General features: G+C 43.0%; 1 protein-coding gene across 1 annotated transcript; it reads right to left on the reverse strand.

The window, feature by feature from the left end:
- Positions 1–1,273: 1,273 nt before the first annotated feature.
- LOC103360942 (sodium/calcium exchanger 1-like) lies at positions 1,274–12,500 on the reverse strand. The gene is given in 9 exon segments (XM_008286884.1): positions 1,274–1,539; positions 3,324–3,515; positions 3,678–3,774; positions 6,556–6,708; positions 6,827–6,937; positions 11,378–11,791; positions 11,870–12,097; positions 12,192–12,344; positions 12,450–12,500. Coding segments are annotated over 9 exon segments (1,665 nt in total).
- Positions 12,501–13,842: the final 1,342 nt, after the last annotated feature.

The raw sequence follows: 13,842 nt of genomic DNA on the forward strand, positions 1-13,842 counted from the left end.
CTGCACACTATAACGTACAACCAATAGAAACGATACAACTCTCCCGGCACAGAAGGCAAAATGGAGGAAAAGCTGGTACTGTCTGCGTCTGACTTCCCCAAACTACATGGAGCAACTCTGACTCGAGACCTGGGGAGGAAAGCGTTGGCTTGGAAACCCGTTTTATGGGTCCGACTCTGCAGCAGGCTGTCAAACTGCTCCCCGCTGAGTGGAACGTAAACCTGGAAGCGGTCGCTGTGGAAACGGAGCATCTTCACAAGCCTGAATCCCCAAACTGCTCCCTGAACTGGAGGGTTTCATGCACCTACAGCCTCTTATTCACTGCTGCTCTCTTACTTCCTGCTAAGCACGGGATAAACACAGGTTGTTGTTGGTATGTCTGCAGCAAAGTGGGAGCTTTCCCGACTTTGTTGCTTCGAACTGGTCGCCTTTCTACTGCGGCACATCTCACAAATTACATTTAATTTGAAACAAAAGGATGCAGTTTAGTTGTGCAGGAACATAACTCAGTAGAGACAGCGCTGATGGTACAAGACTCCAGCTTTTAACCTGAACCTACATTTAATTCGACTCTCAACCCTAAAAACAAGCCTTTGAAGCCAAAAATGTCTGCAAGGTCATAAACTTAAATCGGTTCCTACAAGGACAGAAGAGCGCTCACACACACACACAAACAGACACACACTCCATCTTCTTAGTCTTTCTCTGAGGGAAAGCCACAGATGAACAGCTTTCCAATGGCCTTGCCAACATTTAGCGCCCCTGGACACACACACACACACACACACACACAAACACACACACAAATCTGTATTATTAAACACGTGTGAATACTGTTTCTGTGTCATATCGCTGCCTCCCTCCATTTCTAACCTTATCAATCGATCAGAACCAGCGTCCTCACTTACACCTAGCAGTCAAATTGGTCCATATAGATACATAGGAGGCCACACACACACTCTCACACACACACACAAACACAGAGCGGCTGCTTTATAGGCCCCATGAGGCGCTGAGGAAACTGCATTCCCAACCGCTTTATGTATTGGTCAATTTAACACCGCTAACATCAGCATATTAAAAATGCATGTGCCCAAGGACGCCGGAGCGATTTGGCCAGTGTGTACGTGTGCGCACACGTGTGTGGAAGCATTTAACGCAGAGTGGCCCGCCTTGAAATGTGGGATGATTACACTGTTACCTACCTAATAGAGCTATTCATACAGTGAGACGCCCTATTAACCCACACAGCAGTTCCTCAATGGAAAGTCAATCAAATGGAAGTGAAACACAGAACGAGCATCCACAAAGGTGTTGTCGCGACATTCTCAAGGTATCGTACTCACATGGTCTCGTCGTTCTGAAACTCCAGCTTGCCGGCAGCCAGCTCGTAGTCCTCCCCTCCTTTGGCGGTGGCGTCCAGGGTTCGGTAGGGAATGGCCACCAGGCCTCGAGCCCCCGACGTCCTCAACACCTTCACCTCCATGACGCCGACGCTCTCGCTCACCCGCTGGCTGGCGCTCTCAAAGGTAAAGATGCCTGAGAAAGACAGAAAGGAAAGCGAAAGAGAAGCTTCACAGGGGAGAAACACTAAAAAGACATGAAAGACGAGGCTGATAAACGCCCACGCTCACAAGCTGCTCTCCGAGGTGTACAGTATATACTGTACGCTGAGAGAATAATAGATTACCGCCCACGCTCTGAAGATAAAAGGTAATAAGCATTAAGTAAACACCCACTCTCCGCTCATCCTCCTGCACTTTAATTCTCTTTGGATGTCATCAAAGTCCCGCAATTGAAAAAGTGGTGACACAGAGGGGACGGGAACTATTATCACGTTCTTATGACGCCTGTCTGTGGATGTGCTGCCGCAGCAAACTAGTAGATTTATGTGGACGCAAAATAAACCGGCTTTTAACCCTCTGAGCACTACACTGTAAAAAAAAAAAAAAATCAAGTAAATCTATTTTAAAATAGAGTGAAAATAACAGCAAATATCTATGAAATTAGATTTTTTTAAAAAATATTATCAGTTTATTTATTCTTAATATCTTAAAAAATAAACAGAACTATCTGGTTGCTATTATATTTATGCATACTCTAGGCCTCTTTTTTTACTGTGAACGTGTAAAATGAACACTTTTTTTCTGTGATTTTGATAAATATTATCTGTAAAAAGAATCTTGCAACAAACCAATCATATTACAAAACGCGTACATGTGACCTGCGTTCATCTTTTGACCACAACTCTTGAATCACTGGAATGAAAATCAGAAAATCAGAGTTGTATGCAGGCTGAAGCTAAACTAATGATTAAATCTGATGGAATTTCACACTTTGTCCCATACTTTGTTTGTTAGAAAACTCAAATCGTGCATTTTCATTTACCTTAACCCCAGTAAATACTTCAATTCAACCGAGAAGAAGAAGAAGAAGGGGTACGAATTTGAACACAAAGTGCATCTATCAGGCTCTAAGGGTTAAGAAACATTAGAGGAGTGGACTTTAACATCTGTTTGAACACTAATGAGTTTCTGTTTTCACATGTTGCAGAAGGACAGAATTGTTTGCATCAGTGTTTGGAGGCTAAACAACATGACAAACTTGTTGACAACAGTTTTATACTCTTGAAAAAATGTGCATTTTGGGGCACAACTATAAAACCTGACATCACTGAGCGCAAAAACTCAAATGTTTGTCGTCATTTCTTTGCAAGTGAGAGAGAAACTAAAAAAATGGCTGCTGGACGAAGCATCTACACACTACAGATTCAGCTAAATGAGTTGCACCCGTGAACCTGCACCGTCTGACTTCCCAAACTGACTTCCCACTTGTGTGGTCGACACTTTCAGAACGACGATGAGGTCATGCACGCTGCTGAGGAGAACCTGGAGGCTCAAGATGTGACCTTCAAAGCAAAGGGATGACAAAGCTCGAACATCGGTGGACTAAATGCATTAAAGTTAAAATAATCCCTGTGATGTTTCTCTGGTGAGGCTGAGAACTTTCTGAAGCACAGTTTGACGAGCCAAATATTACAAATGTGATTGGCACTTCCAGGGATATCGTTGTTTCTTGTTTTTTTTTTTAAATCTGGGCTTTTATTTTGGTGGCTAGGACACATTTAGGTGGTGACCCTGTTGACAGCAACTCATCGCTGTTCCTCCTGTATGCAAACCGTGATCCACTGTAGATAAAACACTGACTATGAGTAAGCACCTCATACAAACCTGCCTTAAAGAACCCAGATTACTCCCTTAAATGCCACTTTTTAGAGAGAACACACTGTACAGAGTTAGAAGTGAAGCCAGAGTTTCGTCTACCTGCGTGATCGTCATCGTAGATGGTCACCGTGGCCGTGTGATTATCACCCAGCACCGCTTTCGGCGTGGCGCTGGCGTCCAGAGGGGCGGTGCCGATCTCGGGGTATCCGACCACGCGAGGGTTGCTGAGGTGGACGTAGAAGTACTCGTCCTCCTCGAAGATGTCGTCATCAATCACGCCCACTGTGATCTCTGCGGAAGGAATTTAGGAGCTTACCGACTAATTGACTCTTTACGCAGAGTAAATCCAATAAACCTGAAAATCTGATTTTTGGTGGAAGCCAATGTGCCTGCGGCGCTGCAGAAGCTATTCGATGGTATGTCGCTTGAAAATATGTGTACTGCTGTGTTCACCTTTGAGGGTCTCCCCCGGCTTGAAGAGCAGCGTCCCCTCTGCAAACTCATAATCTGAACCTGCGTTGGCTGTACCGTCCTCTGTACGATAATCCACCTGAGGGGGGAGAAAGAGCCGTCAGCGAGGTGAGCAGATATGAAAAGGGCAGACAAACACAAAAGGAGAGGGAGAACAGAGAAGAAGAAGAAGAAGAGAAAGATAGAGGAGGGGGAGGAAAGAAAGGGGAGGCAGTTGGGAGACGGGGGACAGAGGGTGAGAGAGAGAACAAGAAAAACAGCTTCATTAAACCGAGCCCTCTGGTCAGATACAGTCTGATAACACAGACTTTGAAGATAGTGGAACAAAACTTTCCCTGTGTTCCGTCCTCTCCCTCCATCTGCCTATTAATTAACCTCCTCCTGCTACACAGACAAACATGCTTACATTACTTAGAGTCAGACCACAGCGATCAGAGTCTGCCACCTAATAAACACTACAAAAATGAGAATGCATGTCGCCGAATCAGTGAGTCAGCGTCGGCGCTGTGGTCGCCTCTCGTGACTCTGCTCTATTTTTAGCTCCTGGAGTAAGTGACGCAGCGTTTCAACTTATTTTTGAACGCAACCATTCAGCTGGCTGCTGTTTCTGGGACTGGAAATACTTCAGATGTTTCACACATGTGGCCGAATCCTTGAATGTTAGATTAAAATGAGGAATATTATATCATCTTGTGTTTATAAAAGCAGTGAAATTATATAAAGATGAGCTTCCTTTAGCCTGTAGGGTCATCACATCACCTGGCAGGGACCTAATTTCAGGAATTTTTATTACTTTAAGTTCAAATTAATGATATAACGCTGCATAGATACTTTCATTAGGACGCCTGTCTTCTCAAATTAAGAATGAACAAGTCGTACTGTAAGGAACACATCTTGAACACTTAATGCAAACTTGAAGCTGCTATAATCAATATTTCCAATTTAATTTAAAGGTTTAAATGGCGATTTGAACATGAGAGTTGTTCCTCATAGCAACAAAACCACTCCGATTTCTCTCCTGTCTCTATAGTTTACAGCAGTTTTGCATTATTTAAGCATTTTTCTCATTGTTTTGGTTTATCAGTTTGACTCTTTCATCCTCAGCAGACATTCAACACGACATAACTGGTAAAAACTCACATGTACCTGCCCAGCACCAGACAGCAGACAGCTAGCACCTCGCTGTTGAACACAATGGAGCATTCAGCAGCTAAAGCTCCAGATATTTCCCCATCAGGAGGTGGTGGAGACCAAAACAGAGCCAAAACCGGAGTTAATTTTGGAGCTGCATTTATAAAGTAGGCTGAAATACAACTCCAGATGAATGCTTCTAATCTAAGCAACTGTTTGATAAAAAGTTCTTATATTAGTTTAAAACGTGACACGATATCAATGTTGTATTTACATCCTGCTTCCACTGTTTGAAGGTGGCTAAAAAAATCTGTTAAGGTCCGGAACCCTGAGTAGTTCCTGGTGGTTTTTGTTGTTGTTTTTTAACTGCAATGTAAAGTACTTCTATGGAAACATCATCACCATGGTTACAGAGAGACAGAAGTATAAAATGCCTTTTGAATCGCATAATGTAGTTAAAATGCCATAAATTACCCCCCAAAAAAGGAAAACTGAATTTCTTTGATTACTTGTTGCAAAGATTGGAAAAAAAAAAAAAAACAACTAAAGTGCCCATAGGTGTTACTGGAAAGAAAATGTAAGCCTACATGCTATACATATTTTACTATTTTACTAACATTCTTATTTTGTTTCCATACTTGTTTCCGATCATCTCTGTGGAGTCGAAAAGTCCCAGAATTTTTAATTCTTTCCCCACAGAATCAGGTCACTGCAAATGGTTTCTTTCTGGAGATTTTTCTAAATGACTTGGATTATATTTTAGTCTCAGAGTTGCTTAATTTTCCTGATGGAGTGGCACGTTGCAGATAAGTAGCCTGAGGATCTTTGGAAAGGTGAAAATGCTACGATTTTTTGTGTTTTAACAGTTTGTAGCTTTGATAAATGGTGTGATTTTGGTGATTTTATTTTATTTTTTTAACAGATAACCTTTCAATACCATTGTTATGTTGGCTAGAGAGCCATTTAATAGAATGAAGACACAAGCTTGAACGGTTTCCTTCTGCTAAAGCTGCTAAAACTTTTAACAGGACAAAAAAGAAGCGCTGTGTAGAATTCTTTACATGTTTTTTTCTTTACATTTTTTTTTAAAGGCTGAGATAGGCGTCTAGGATGATGAATAGAAACTTGGGACTTTCAAGAAGCCGGCTATCAAATACAAGGAGCCTGTTGAGGAAAAAATAATACTTCTTTTGTCTGTAAAGAGCTGCTCTGTCACTCCGCCTGAAGAGTCTGTCTGCGGCCTAAATAGGCCACTTCACTTAAGAAAATCACCCTTCAGTAGACGGCAGGCTGAGGCCCTGCCACCAGCGTCCCTCCACAGAAAACACCCATCTCGCATCATATTTTCATTTGTATACAAAGAGAAGAAAAGAGGCGCTTTGCAAATCTCCTGTAGTAACAGCGAGCAGATCAGATATGATTCCTCTCTGCAGGAGACTCTCACATTCAGGCACATCTCTTATTCAGAGCACCAGGCCGGGATTAGGCCTGAGATCAATGAGCCTCTGCAAAGGGATGTGTGTTTTCTTTGAGTTGAAATGTACAAAATCTAAAAACGGCCGTGTTTTCTCTCGTGTCTCTTTCTTCTCTTGACTTTTTTTTCCCTTTTACCGGTGTGGGAGCAGGTGAGAACATGCTATCAGATCAAAACCAGGAAACGTGCCAGAGGTGAGAAGATTTTCCGGCTTTCATCTGCCTCTCTTGGCTTCTTTCCCTCCAACACACACACCTTGACGGTGACTCCGGCGTCTCCTCCGTGTCTGCCGACGGTCAGCTTCAGGGAGCCGCAGTTTTCGAAGCACTGGTACAAAGAGGGCTCGAAATCCATCCTGATGGTGTGGGGGTCGTCCTCCTGGGCCTGGGTCTCATGGCTGCTCACCACCTGGAACAAAAAAACACCCACAAAGTCAGCTGCAGTGTCCTGTAAACATCAGGTAAACATCAGGTAGACATCAGGTAGACATCAGGTAGACATCAGGTCAGGTGGATGTTTGCGTCACCTTGCGAGCCTGGTCGGCGGCGTGCTTCTTCAGGATGTTCCCGGCGCCGATCATCATCCTGGTGGCCTGGATGCGGTAGAACGCTCGGCTCTTCTGCTGCTGCATCAGGACCTGATCAACAGAACCAGTCGATTAATGAACTGATCCATGCTGCTAATTCAACGCTGCTTCGTCCAGATTAGTCTTAATTTGATGAAAGCTTTCAGTTTTGAAGTGGCAGCCGCAATCTGAGGCTTACATCTTAGGAAAGTCCTCCACTGGGAAGTTAAAATCAGGGTCGGGTTTGGAACCAGAGCTTGTATTTAAAGAGTTTTTGAAATAGAGACATATTCTTTATAAATCTGCTGCTTTTCTTCGCTGCAGACTTTAAATCTAATGAGGCGTATCAACCTATAAGTATGTTTTCAATGAGAATATATTATCCTGAATTGAAAACAAACAGATTGGCCATTGTAGCTGTGGAGAACATTAGACTAAATGTGGCCTCAGGGCTGGAAACAATTTATTTGAATTTAAGAGAAGCCAAGCAGCTTTTAATTTTATTTTATTTTTGCCTCAGAATCTTAAAATATAATAAAATCTGTTTCCATCAGAAGAAATCCGCAATTATTGAGTTAACTTAAAAATTTGTTTCTCGCCGAGCAGCTCCATTTCCCATTTTCATTTTTCATTCAGCGATACATTATGACCACAAGAACTTTCATTTACCCAGCGGAGTTTAATCTACAGGGCAGCTGTCAGTCTTATTTACGGCACAAAGCTGAGGGAAGTCGCTGCAGGGCCACACAGGCTTGAAGGCAAACAAACATCTGGGAGCTGCCCAGGGCGCTTTCTGCCTGCCAAACCCTTTCCCTTCCCTCCTTCACCGACCACAGACAAGCAAAATGAGTGAGGAGGGGAGGCTAGAGAAGGAGGAAGAGGGAGGAAGCAGGAACCGGGAGAGCAGCGGAGACTTGGACGGCGTCTACGGTTCAGCATTAGAGGATGAAATGTGTGCACAGGAATCCTTGATGTGCCAGTTTAATGATTAGTGTTCATAAAAGTTTGGGAAAGTGTGAGCAGCTATTACAACAGAGGTGTGTGTGTGTTTGTGAGGACATCTAGCAGCAGCTTGTTAGTTCTCAGGGACGAGAACCGATTAACCGACAGCTCGATTAATCGCTGTGACAGACTGAAACTCGACTAAACTAGAGTCAAATTTAACCAAAAGTTAAATTTAGGATAAAGTTTTCATGGCCTATAGATGCTGGTTAACAAATCACAAAGCTAAATTCCCCAAAAAATCTTAACTCGAGGTCCACTTGTGTGCTTCAGCAGAGCCTTGTCGCCCTAAAATGACATTCCTATACAACTAAACAGGATTCTCAATTAAAATTAGAAGGAAAAACCTAATTTTCTCCCTTTCAGCCAATCAATTAAAGATGAGATTGTTGGGATTTGTCACCTTGGTAACCTAGAAAAAAAAACCCTGATCTAGTCTTTACATTTGCAAAGTGAAGTCGTTGTTGTGGTTGCAAAAGAAGCTTGATTGTTTTGAGAAAATGATCCTACTTCTCACTTGATTTGCCACTTCAGTAAACAGTTTCCTCTTGAGTTTATGGTCTCATTTGGTAGTGTCACATCTCCGTCAATACAGCAAGATGTTCATTTTTTAAAATTATGGTTCCAGTAAAAGTAAGCTGAACATAAATAAAGCAGGGTATGCTTCAACTACTTTGCTATCGTATGGGCCTTTCCTCAAGCTCTCAGTCGGATCCTCCCTTTGTTCGTCATGTCTAAGCGGCCAAATTCAACTGTGTGTACATCCATCTTCTCCATACTGCTGATGGTTGTGAAAGGATGTATTTTAACCTGAACCTGGATCCTCTCTGGTGCAAGAAAACAAAAGCAAACGAAGAGTAAAAACAAAACTTAAAGGTCCCATATGGTGAAAATGTGTTTTCTATGTGTTGAAAGGTTGAAGGTGTAAAATAAAAGATGTGAGAATATGAGCATGCTCATATAGATGACTGGGTTTCTCCATAGCTACTCAGGAGCCAATCAGCTTTAAACTAAAAATCTGCTTAATCTTTTCACTCTGCACCGTCAATCATGTGCACAGAGAGAGTCTTCTTTCTGAAGGTGGTGTGGGCAGCAGCAGCTCAACTAAAGCTACAGAAACAGCCCATTTAGAGGAGTACTAAAACTTCTTTGCAGTATTTTGAACTCAAAACTGAAAGATGCACTCTGATGACGTGTGAGAGTTTCATTAATTTGCAGTAAAGGGGAACAATATGGGACCTGTAAGTGTGTCAGATGGACTTTGTGTCTCTGTGAAAGTTAAAACTCAACCTCCTACAGCTTACTTGTTAATTGAGAGCGTAGCTTGGTTGTATTGGATTATAAGTTTTGGGAGACAGGGTTGGCATTTAACTGCATCTCACAGTCTTCCTTAAACTCGCTGCATGAGCTGCAAGAGGACCTCAAGTTACATTATTTTTTTTTGTGAAGCTACAACTTCCAAAGTCAAGAATGACCTTTTACGCTCATATATCTGGTGTTTATGTAACTTACCGGGCAAAAAATCACCTGGATGGCAGAGGGGTTGCATGTTACAGTGCTGTCAGTCAAGTCAAGTGGCACCTTCCACTCTGCAGACTAGTGGTTTGTTCAGCACATGACAAAAACTCTGCTTTAGTCTGTGTAAAGTCTGACAGAGACTCAGAAGAAGTGCGTCGCCAACTCAATTAGCTTCTCAATAATGATGTTTAGAGCTGGTGTAAATGTGTTGAAGGGTTCCCATTTTCTAGAGACAATGATTGCATTAGAAGACATGAATGAGGTTCATTTTCATGCAGCTGTGCAGTGAAAAGCAACGAAAACCAAGTTGTTAAACAGCTCTGAAGTACGCCGCCACCTCCAACAGCTTCCTCCCCCTGCTGCCACCTAAAACACCTTGTTCACAGCCGAACGTGATGGTGTGTTTGCCTCGATGACGAATTCAGGAACAGAGCGAAGGAGCTGTAAGTCAAAACTTTGAAGGAACAAAGACGTGGAGACTGAGCAAACAAGCTGGAAGAAATGGAGCGTTGTGTTAGTTCAGGCACCTCAGCTGCTTCATTTATGTTCCGGCATCAGACTGCCGTCGTCAGCTCCTTAGCTGCCAGCTGGGTAGTAACATCCAGTCATAGTCATACAAGTGAGCACAGTTCACGACCTGACACTGCTCACAGTTTATGCTGACACACTCAATTTCACACTGTGCACTGCTGCAGATCGCCTCGACCGCTGGGCTGAGTCCGGCTAAGATCTAATGGATGTAACTGTTTTTGTTAAAGAAGCAGTCAGAATTTTTGTGAAATAAGCTTATTAGCACTTTTTTAAAGAGACTTACATACAACTCATGTCTGTGCATTAACCCTCTGAACCCCAAACAGACATGCCATCTTTTTTTATTTTATTTTTAAATGACCAAAATGACAGTTTATCAGAGCCAAAATCAGTAAAAACAGGATGAATGGCTTGATTTCCAACTTTCTAATCACCCTTGAACCACTCATCTATGACGGTTGGGAAACGTAACCAAATCTAATCTTAAATTGTGAAACCATGAAATCTTTAGTGGCTCAGCTGTGACCAAAAGTCACAGGACAAAAATATTGGTATCTAGTAGTTTTATATGCATGTATCTAGTTTTCGTGGCACATGTGGGCAAATTGTACCTGTTGATTCCAGTTTTTTGCAATTTTTGTACAATAAATAGAAAGAATTGTAACTTCCTTTTTGTTATTTGCTCATCACTGTTAACCTGCACAAGACATTTTTCAATTCTCTTTACATCTATCCACGGTTGTGCATTTTTCAAAAGGTCTAGGACTCTATACTGCAGAAAAAATGAGCCCACAGTGATTAAAAATGTGAAAGGTGCAAAATCAAAAAGCACTTAAACTGCTTGAGGTTCAGAGGATTAATTATGCAGCTAGAGCCAGGAGGCAGTTAGCTTATAATTCAATATGTAACCTCCCATAAAGCTACAGCTTTCCACAGAAAACTACAAAAATACTCTGCTTGCATACCAACAAATCAATGAGCTAGCTGTAGAAACGCTAGCAGTCATATTTTTGACCTTGCTGGCTGTCTTCCTGTGCTTCAAGTCTTAATGCTAAGCTAAGCTAATCACATCCCAGTTCATCAGAATGGTTTAATCTTCTCACTTTACGGTTGGAAAGTAAGAACTACTGTATGTTTAAAAAATTTAAACCCAACATTACAAATCTTCAATTCTTTATGCTAAGCTAAGCTAATGAAATCATATTCCAGTTCATCAGAATGGTTTAATCTTCTCACTTTACTGCTGGGAAGCAAGAGCTACTGTATGTTTTCAAAAATGTAAACCCAACATTGCAAATCTTCAATTCTTTATGCTAAGCTAAGCTAAGCTAATGAAATCACATCCCAGTTCATCAGAGTCGTTCTGATCTTCTTATCTCAGCAAACTAAAAACTGTGTCTTCAAAACTATAAGCCCAACATCACAAATCTTAAGTGGCGAATGTGACCGTGTGATGCTAACCTGGTAATTAGCCATCTCAATCAGCTGCTCCATGTCTTTATCGGGGTGCCTCTGCTTCAGCTCCTTCAGCGTCCTCGCCATGTCCCTCCTGGCCTCGTCCTCCTCATCCTTGGCTCCTTCCTCCATCATCCCTCCGTCCAGCCCGCTGTGACAGTTCAGCGCTATCTGCCCGTCCAGCTCCAGCATGTCCATCTTGGTGAAGCCTCCCGGACCCAGCGCTCCGCCCCCGCCTCCTCCGTCCATGCCTCCGAGCCCTCCGTCGGCTCCTCCCTCCGTCTCGATGATGATGCCGCGGTTCTTGTCGGCGCGGTAACGCTTGCGGACGTACTTGTAGAAGAGGAGGCGGCGGTCGGCTACCCAGGCCTGGACCACGCAGAGCGGGAAGCAGAGGAAGGTCAGCACCGCCTCCCAAACCTGGAGCAGAAAGAAAACGAGGTCAACCACCTTCCTTTGTTCTCCTTCCTTTAGTCCTTCCCTTTCACCCATCCTCACCTCCACCTCTCCAGGCGAAAACACACTCAGGATCAGGTAGAGCCAAATGTAGGCGAAGATGCTCCAGGCCGCCGTGACGAAAAACACCCGAAGGTGTTTGATTTTGCGCGTCTCTCCGTCGGGAACCACGTACACGCACAGGGCGATGATGACGAACATGTTGAAGGCGGCGCTGCCCACGATGGTGCTGGGGCCCAGAGAGCCGGCCTCGAAACCGTGACCGCACACCTGCAGGAGGGTTGAAAATCAGATTACCGCGTTCCCATTACGCCGTGTATCGCTTCATCTAATGTGTAGCCAGGTTGGCTCATATTGTACCGACCTCAATAACAGACAGCAGTATCTCGGGGGCACTGGAACCCAAGGCCATTAGAGTGAGATTAGAGACGGTCTCGTTCCAGATTCTGACCGTGGCCGTTGTGGTCTCACCGTTTGGCTTTTTTATGGTGATCTCCTTCTCCTGGGAGGTTATGACCTGGAGAGGAACAAAAGAAGAGGAAGATGCCACAGAGCCCTTGAATTCAATCAGATTTGATGTATACAATCATAATGCCACCCGAGTGTCCATTCTTTCACCTACCTCTATAGAAGACATGAATCGATCCGCTATAATGCTCATGCCCAGGAACATGTAGATGAGTGCTACGAAGTAAACAATGGCCCGCGCCACTTTATCCCCAACGGACGGGTTCTGAGGGTTCCACACGGGCAGCACCACTCCTGCAATTTAAAAAAAATAATCAAAATATTGCATCAAGGGATCACGAGCAATGCATATTTTGTGCTAAACCTCATTAATCTCTAACTCACTGCGAGCATCTTGCAAGAACCTGATTAAGGATTATAATATGTGGGGAGATTTTCCATATGGTCCCATTTGTCCTGCTGAAATTTACTAAACGGGAGAATGTAGGGCAGTAATTTGGCACAATCAGGCGATAACTCACCAGTGTTGTGGGTTTTTTTTTTCTCATCTGCCACCGTTGTATGATGTGGGTGTGTTATGCGTATTGTGCTGACATTGTTTAAACACTGCATTAGCACCTGGCAAATAAACCTCTGTCCTGCTAAGCCTCCGGACCGGCTGGCAAAATATACTGCCAGGAGGTTAAGCTATTTTGAGGTTAAGGCGTCCTGGGACTAATATATCAGTAGCAGATGAGAAATATTGAACAAACTCTGTGGAGTTAAGCTGCATAAAGAATCATGTTTTGATATTTTGGCCTCCATAGGAACACCACATGATGGAGCTTGTTCGTTCTCCACAGCGGAAGTAGCTGAATATCAAGTTTATTCTGGAGTATAGTGGGTTATTTTCTGTATTAAGCTCAGCGTTTGGAAAATCCTGGATGAATAATGCAACCAGCACAGTGAAGACTTAGCGATTAAATCTGCAGGATACAAAAGGTGAGAGAAATGATGAATGAATGCAGTCAAGCTATATCATTTAATGCATCCGCTCGACCATTATAGCGTAAATGTGATGCTTAACCGTTATTTCTTACATAAAAAGGACTAAAGGAGCTTTTTATGAATGTGGGTGGTGCACAGACAGAAAACTAGAGGTTTAACAATTTTCCTTAATTGGGGGTTTGTGGTTTAACATTTCATGGGTGTTCACATGTGTGTATCAGCAACATGCACAATATTTCTACATTTCTACACTTGAATCAAAACCAATTTATAGATGTTTAAGAGCAGGCCACTGATCGGTTTTATTTCACATAAAGTGTGCAAAACGACCACATGATAACAATAAAGCCTCACTGTGCTCTCCTGTGTATCAGTATTCAATAAAGCAACGCTAGTGTTAAGTGGCCACTGAGGCAGCAGAGGACGTTAATATGAATTAATTAGTATGCATTGACCGCTCTTTTAAAGAGAATTAATTTACATTCTACATTAAAATACACACAGACATTAACCCCCGAGCAGGTTCTGGGTGTTTCTGGTGCACATCTAACACAGATTTA

The sequence above is a fragment of the Stegastes partitus genome, unplaced genomic scaffold, assembly GCF_000690725.1.
Source record: "Stegastes partitus isolate 25-593 unplaced genomic scaffold, Stegastes_partitus-1.0.2 Scaffold474, whole genome shotgun sequence".
Taxonomy (NCBI): Eukaryota; Metazoa; Chordata; class Actinopteri; family Pomacentridae; genus Stegastes; species Stegastes partitus.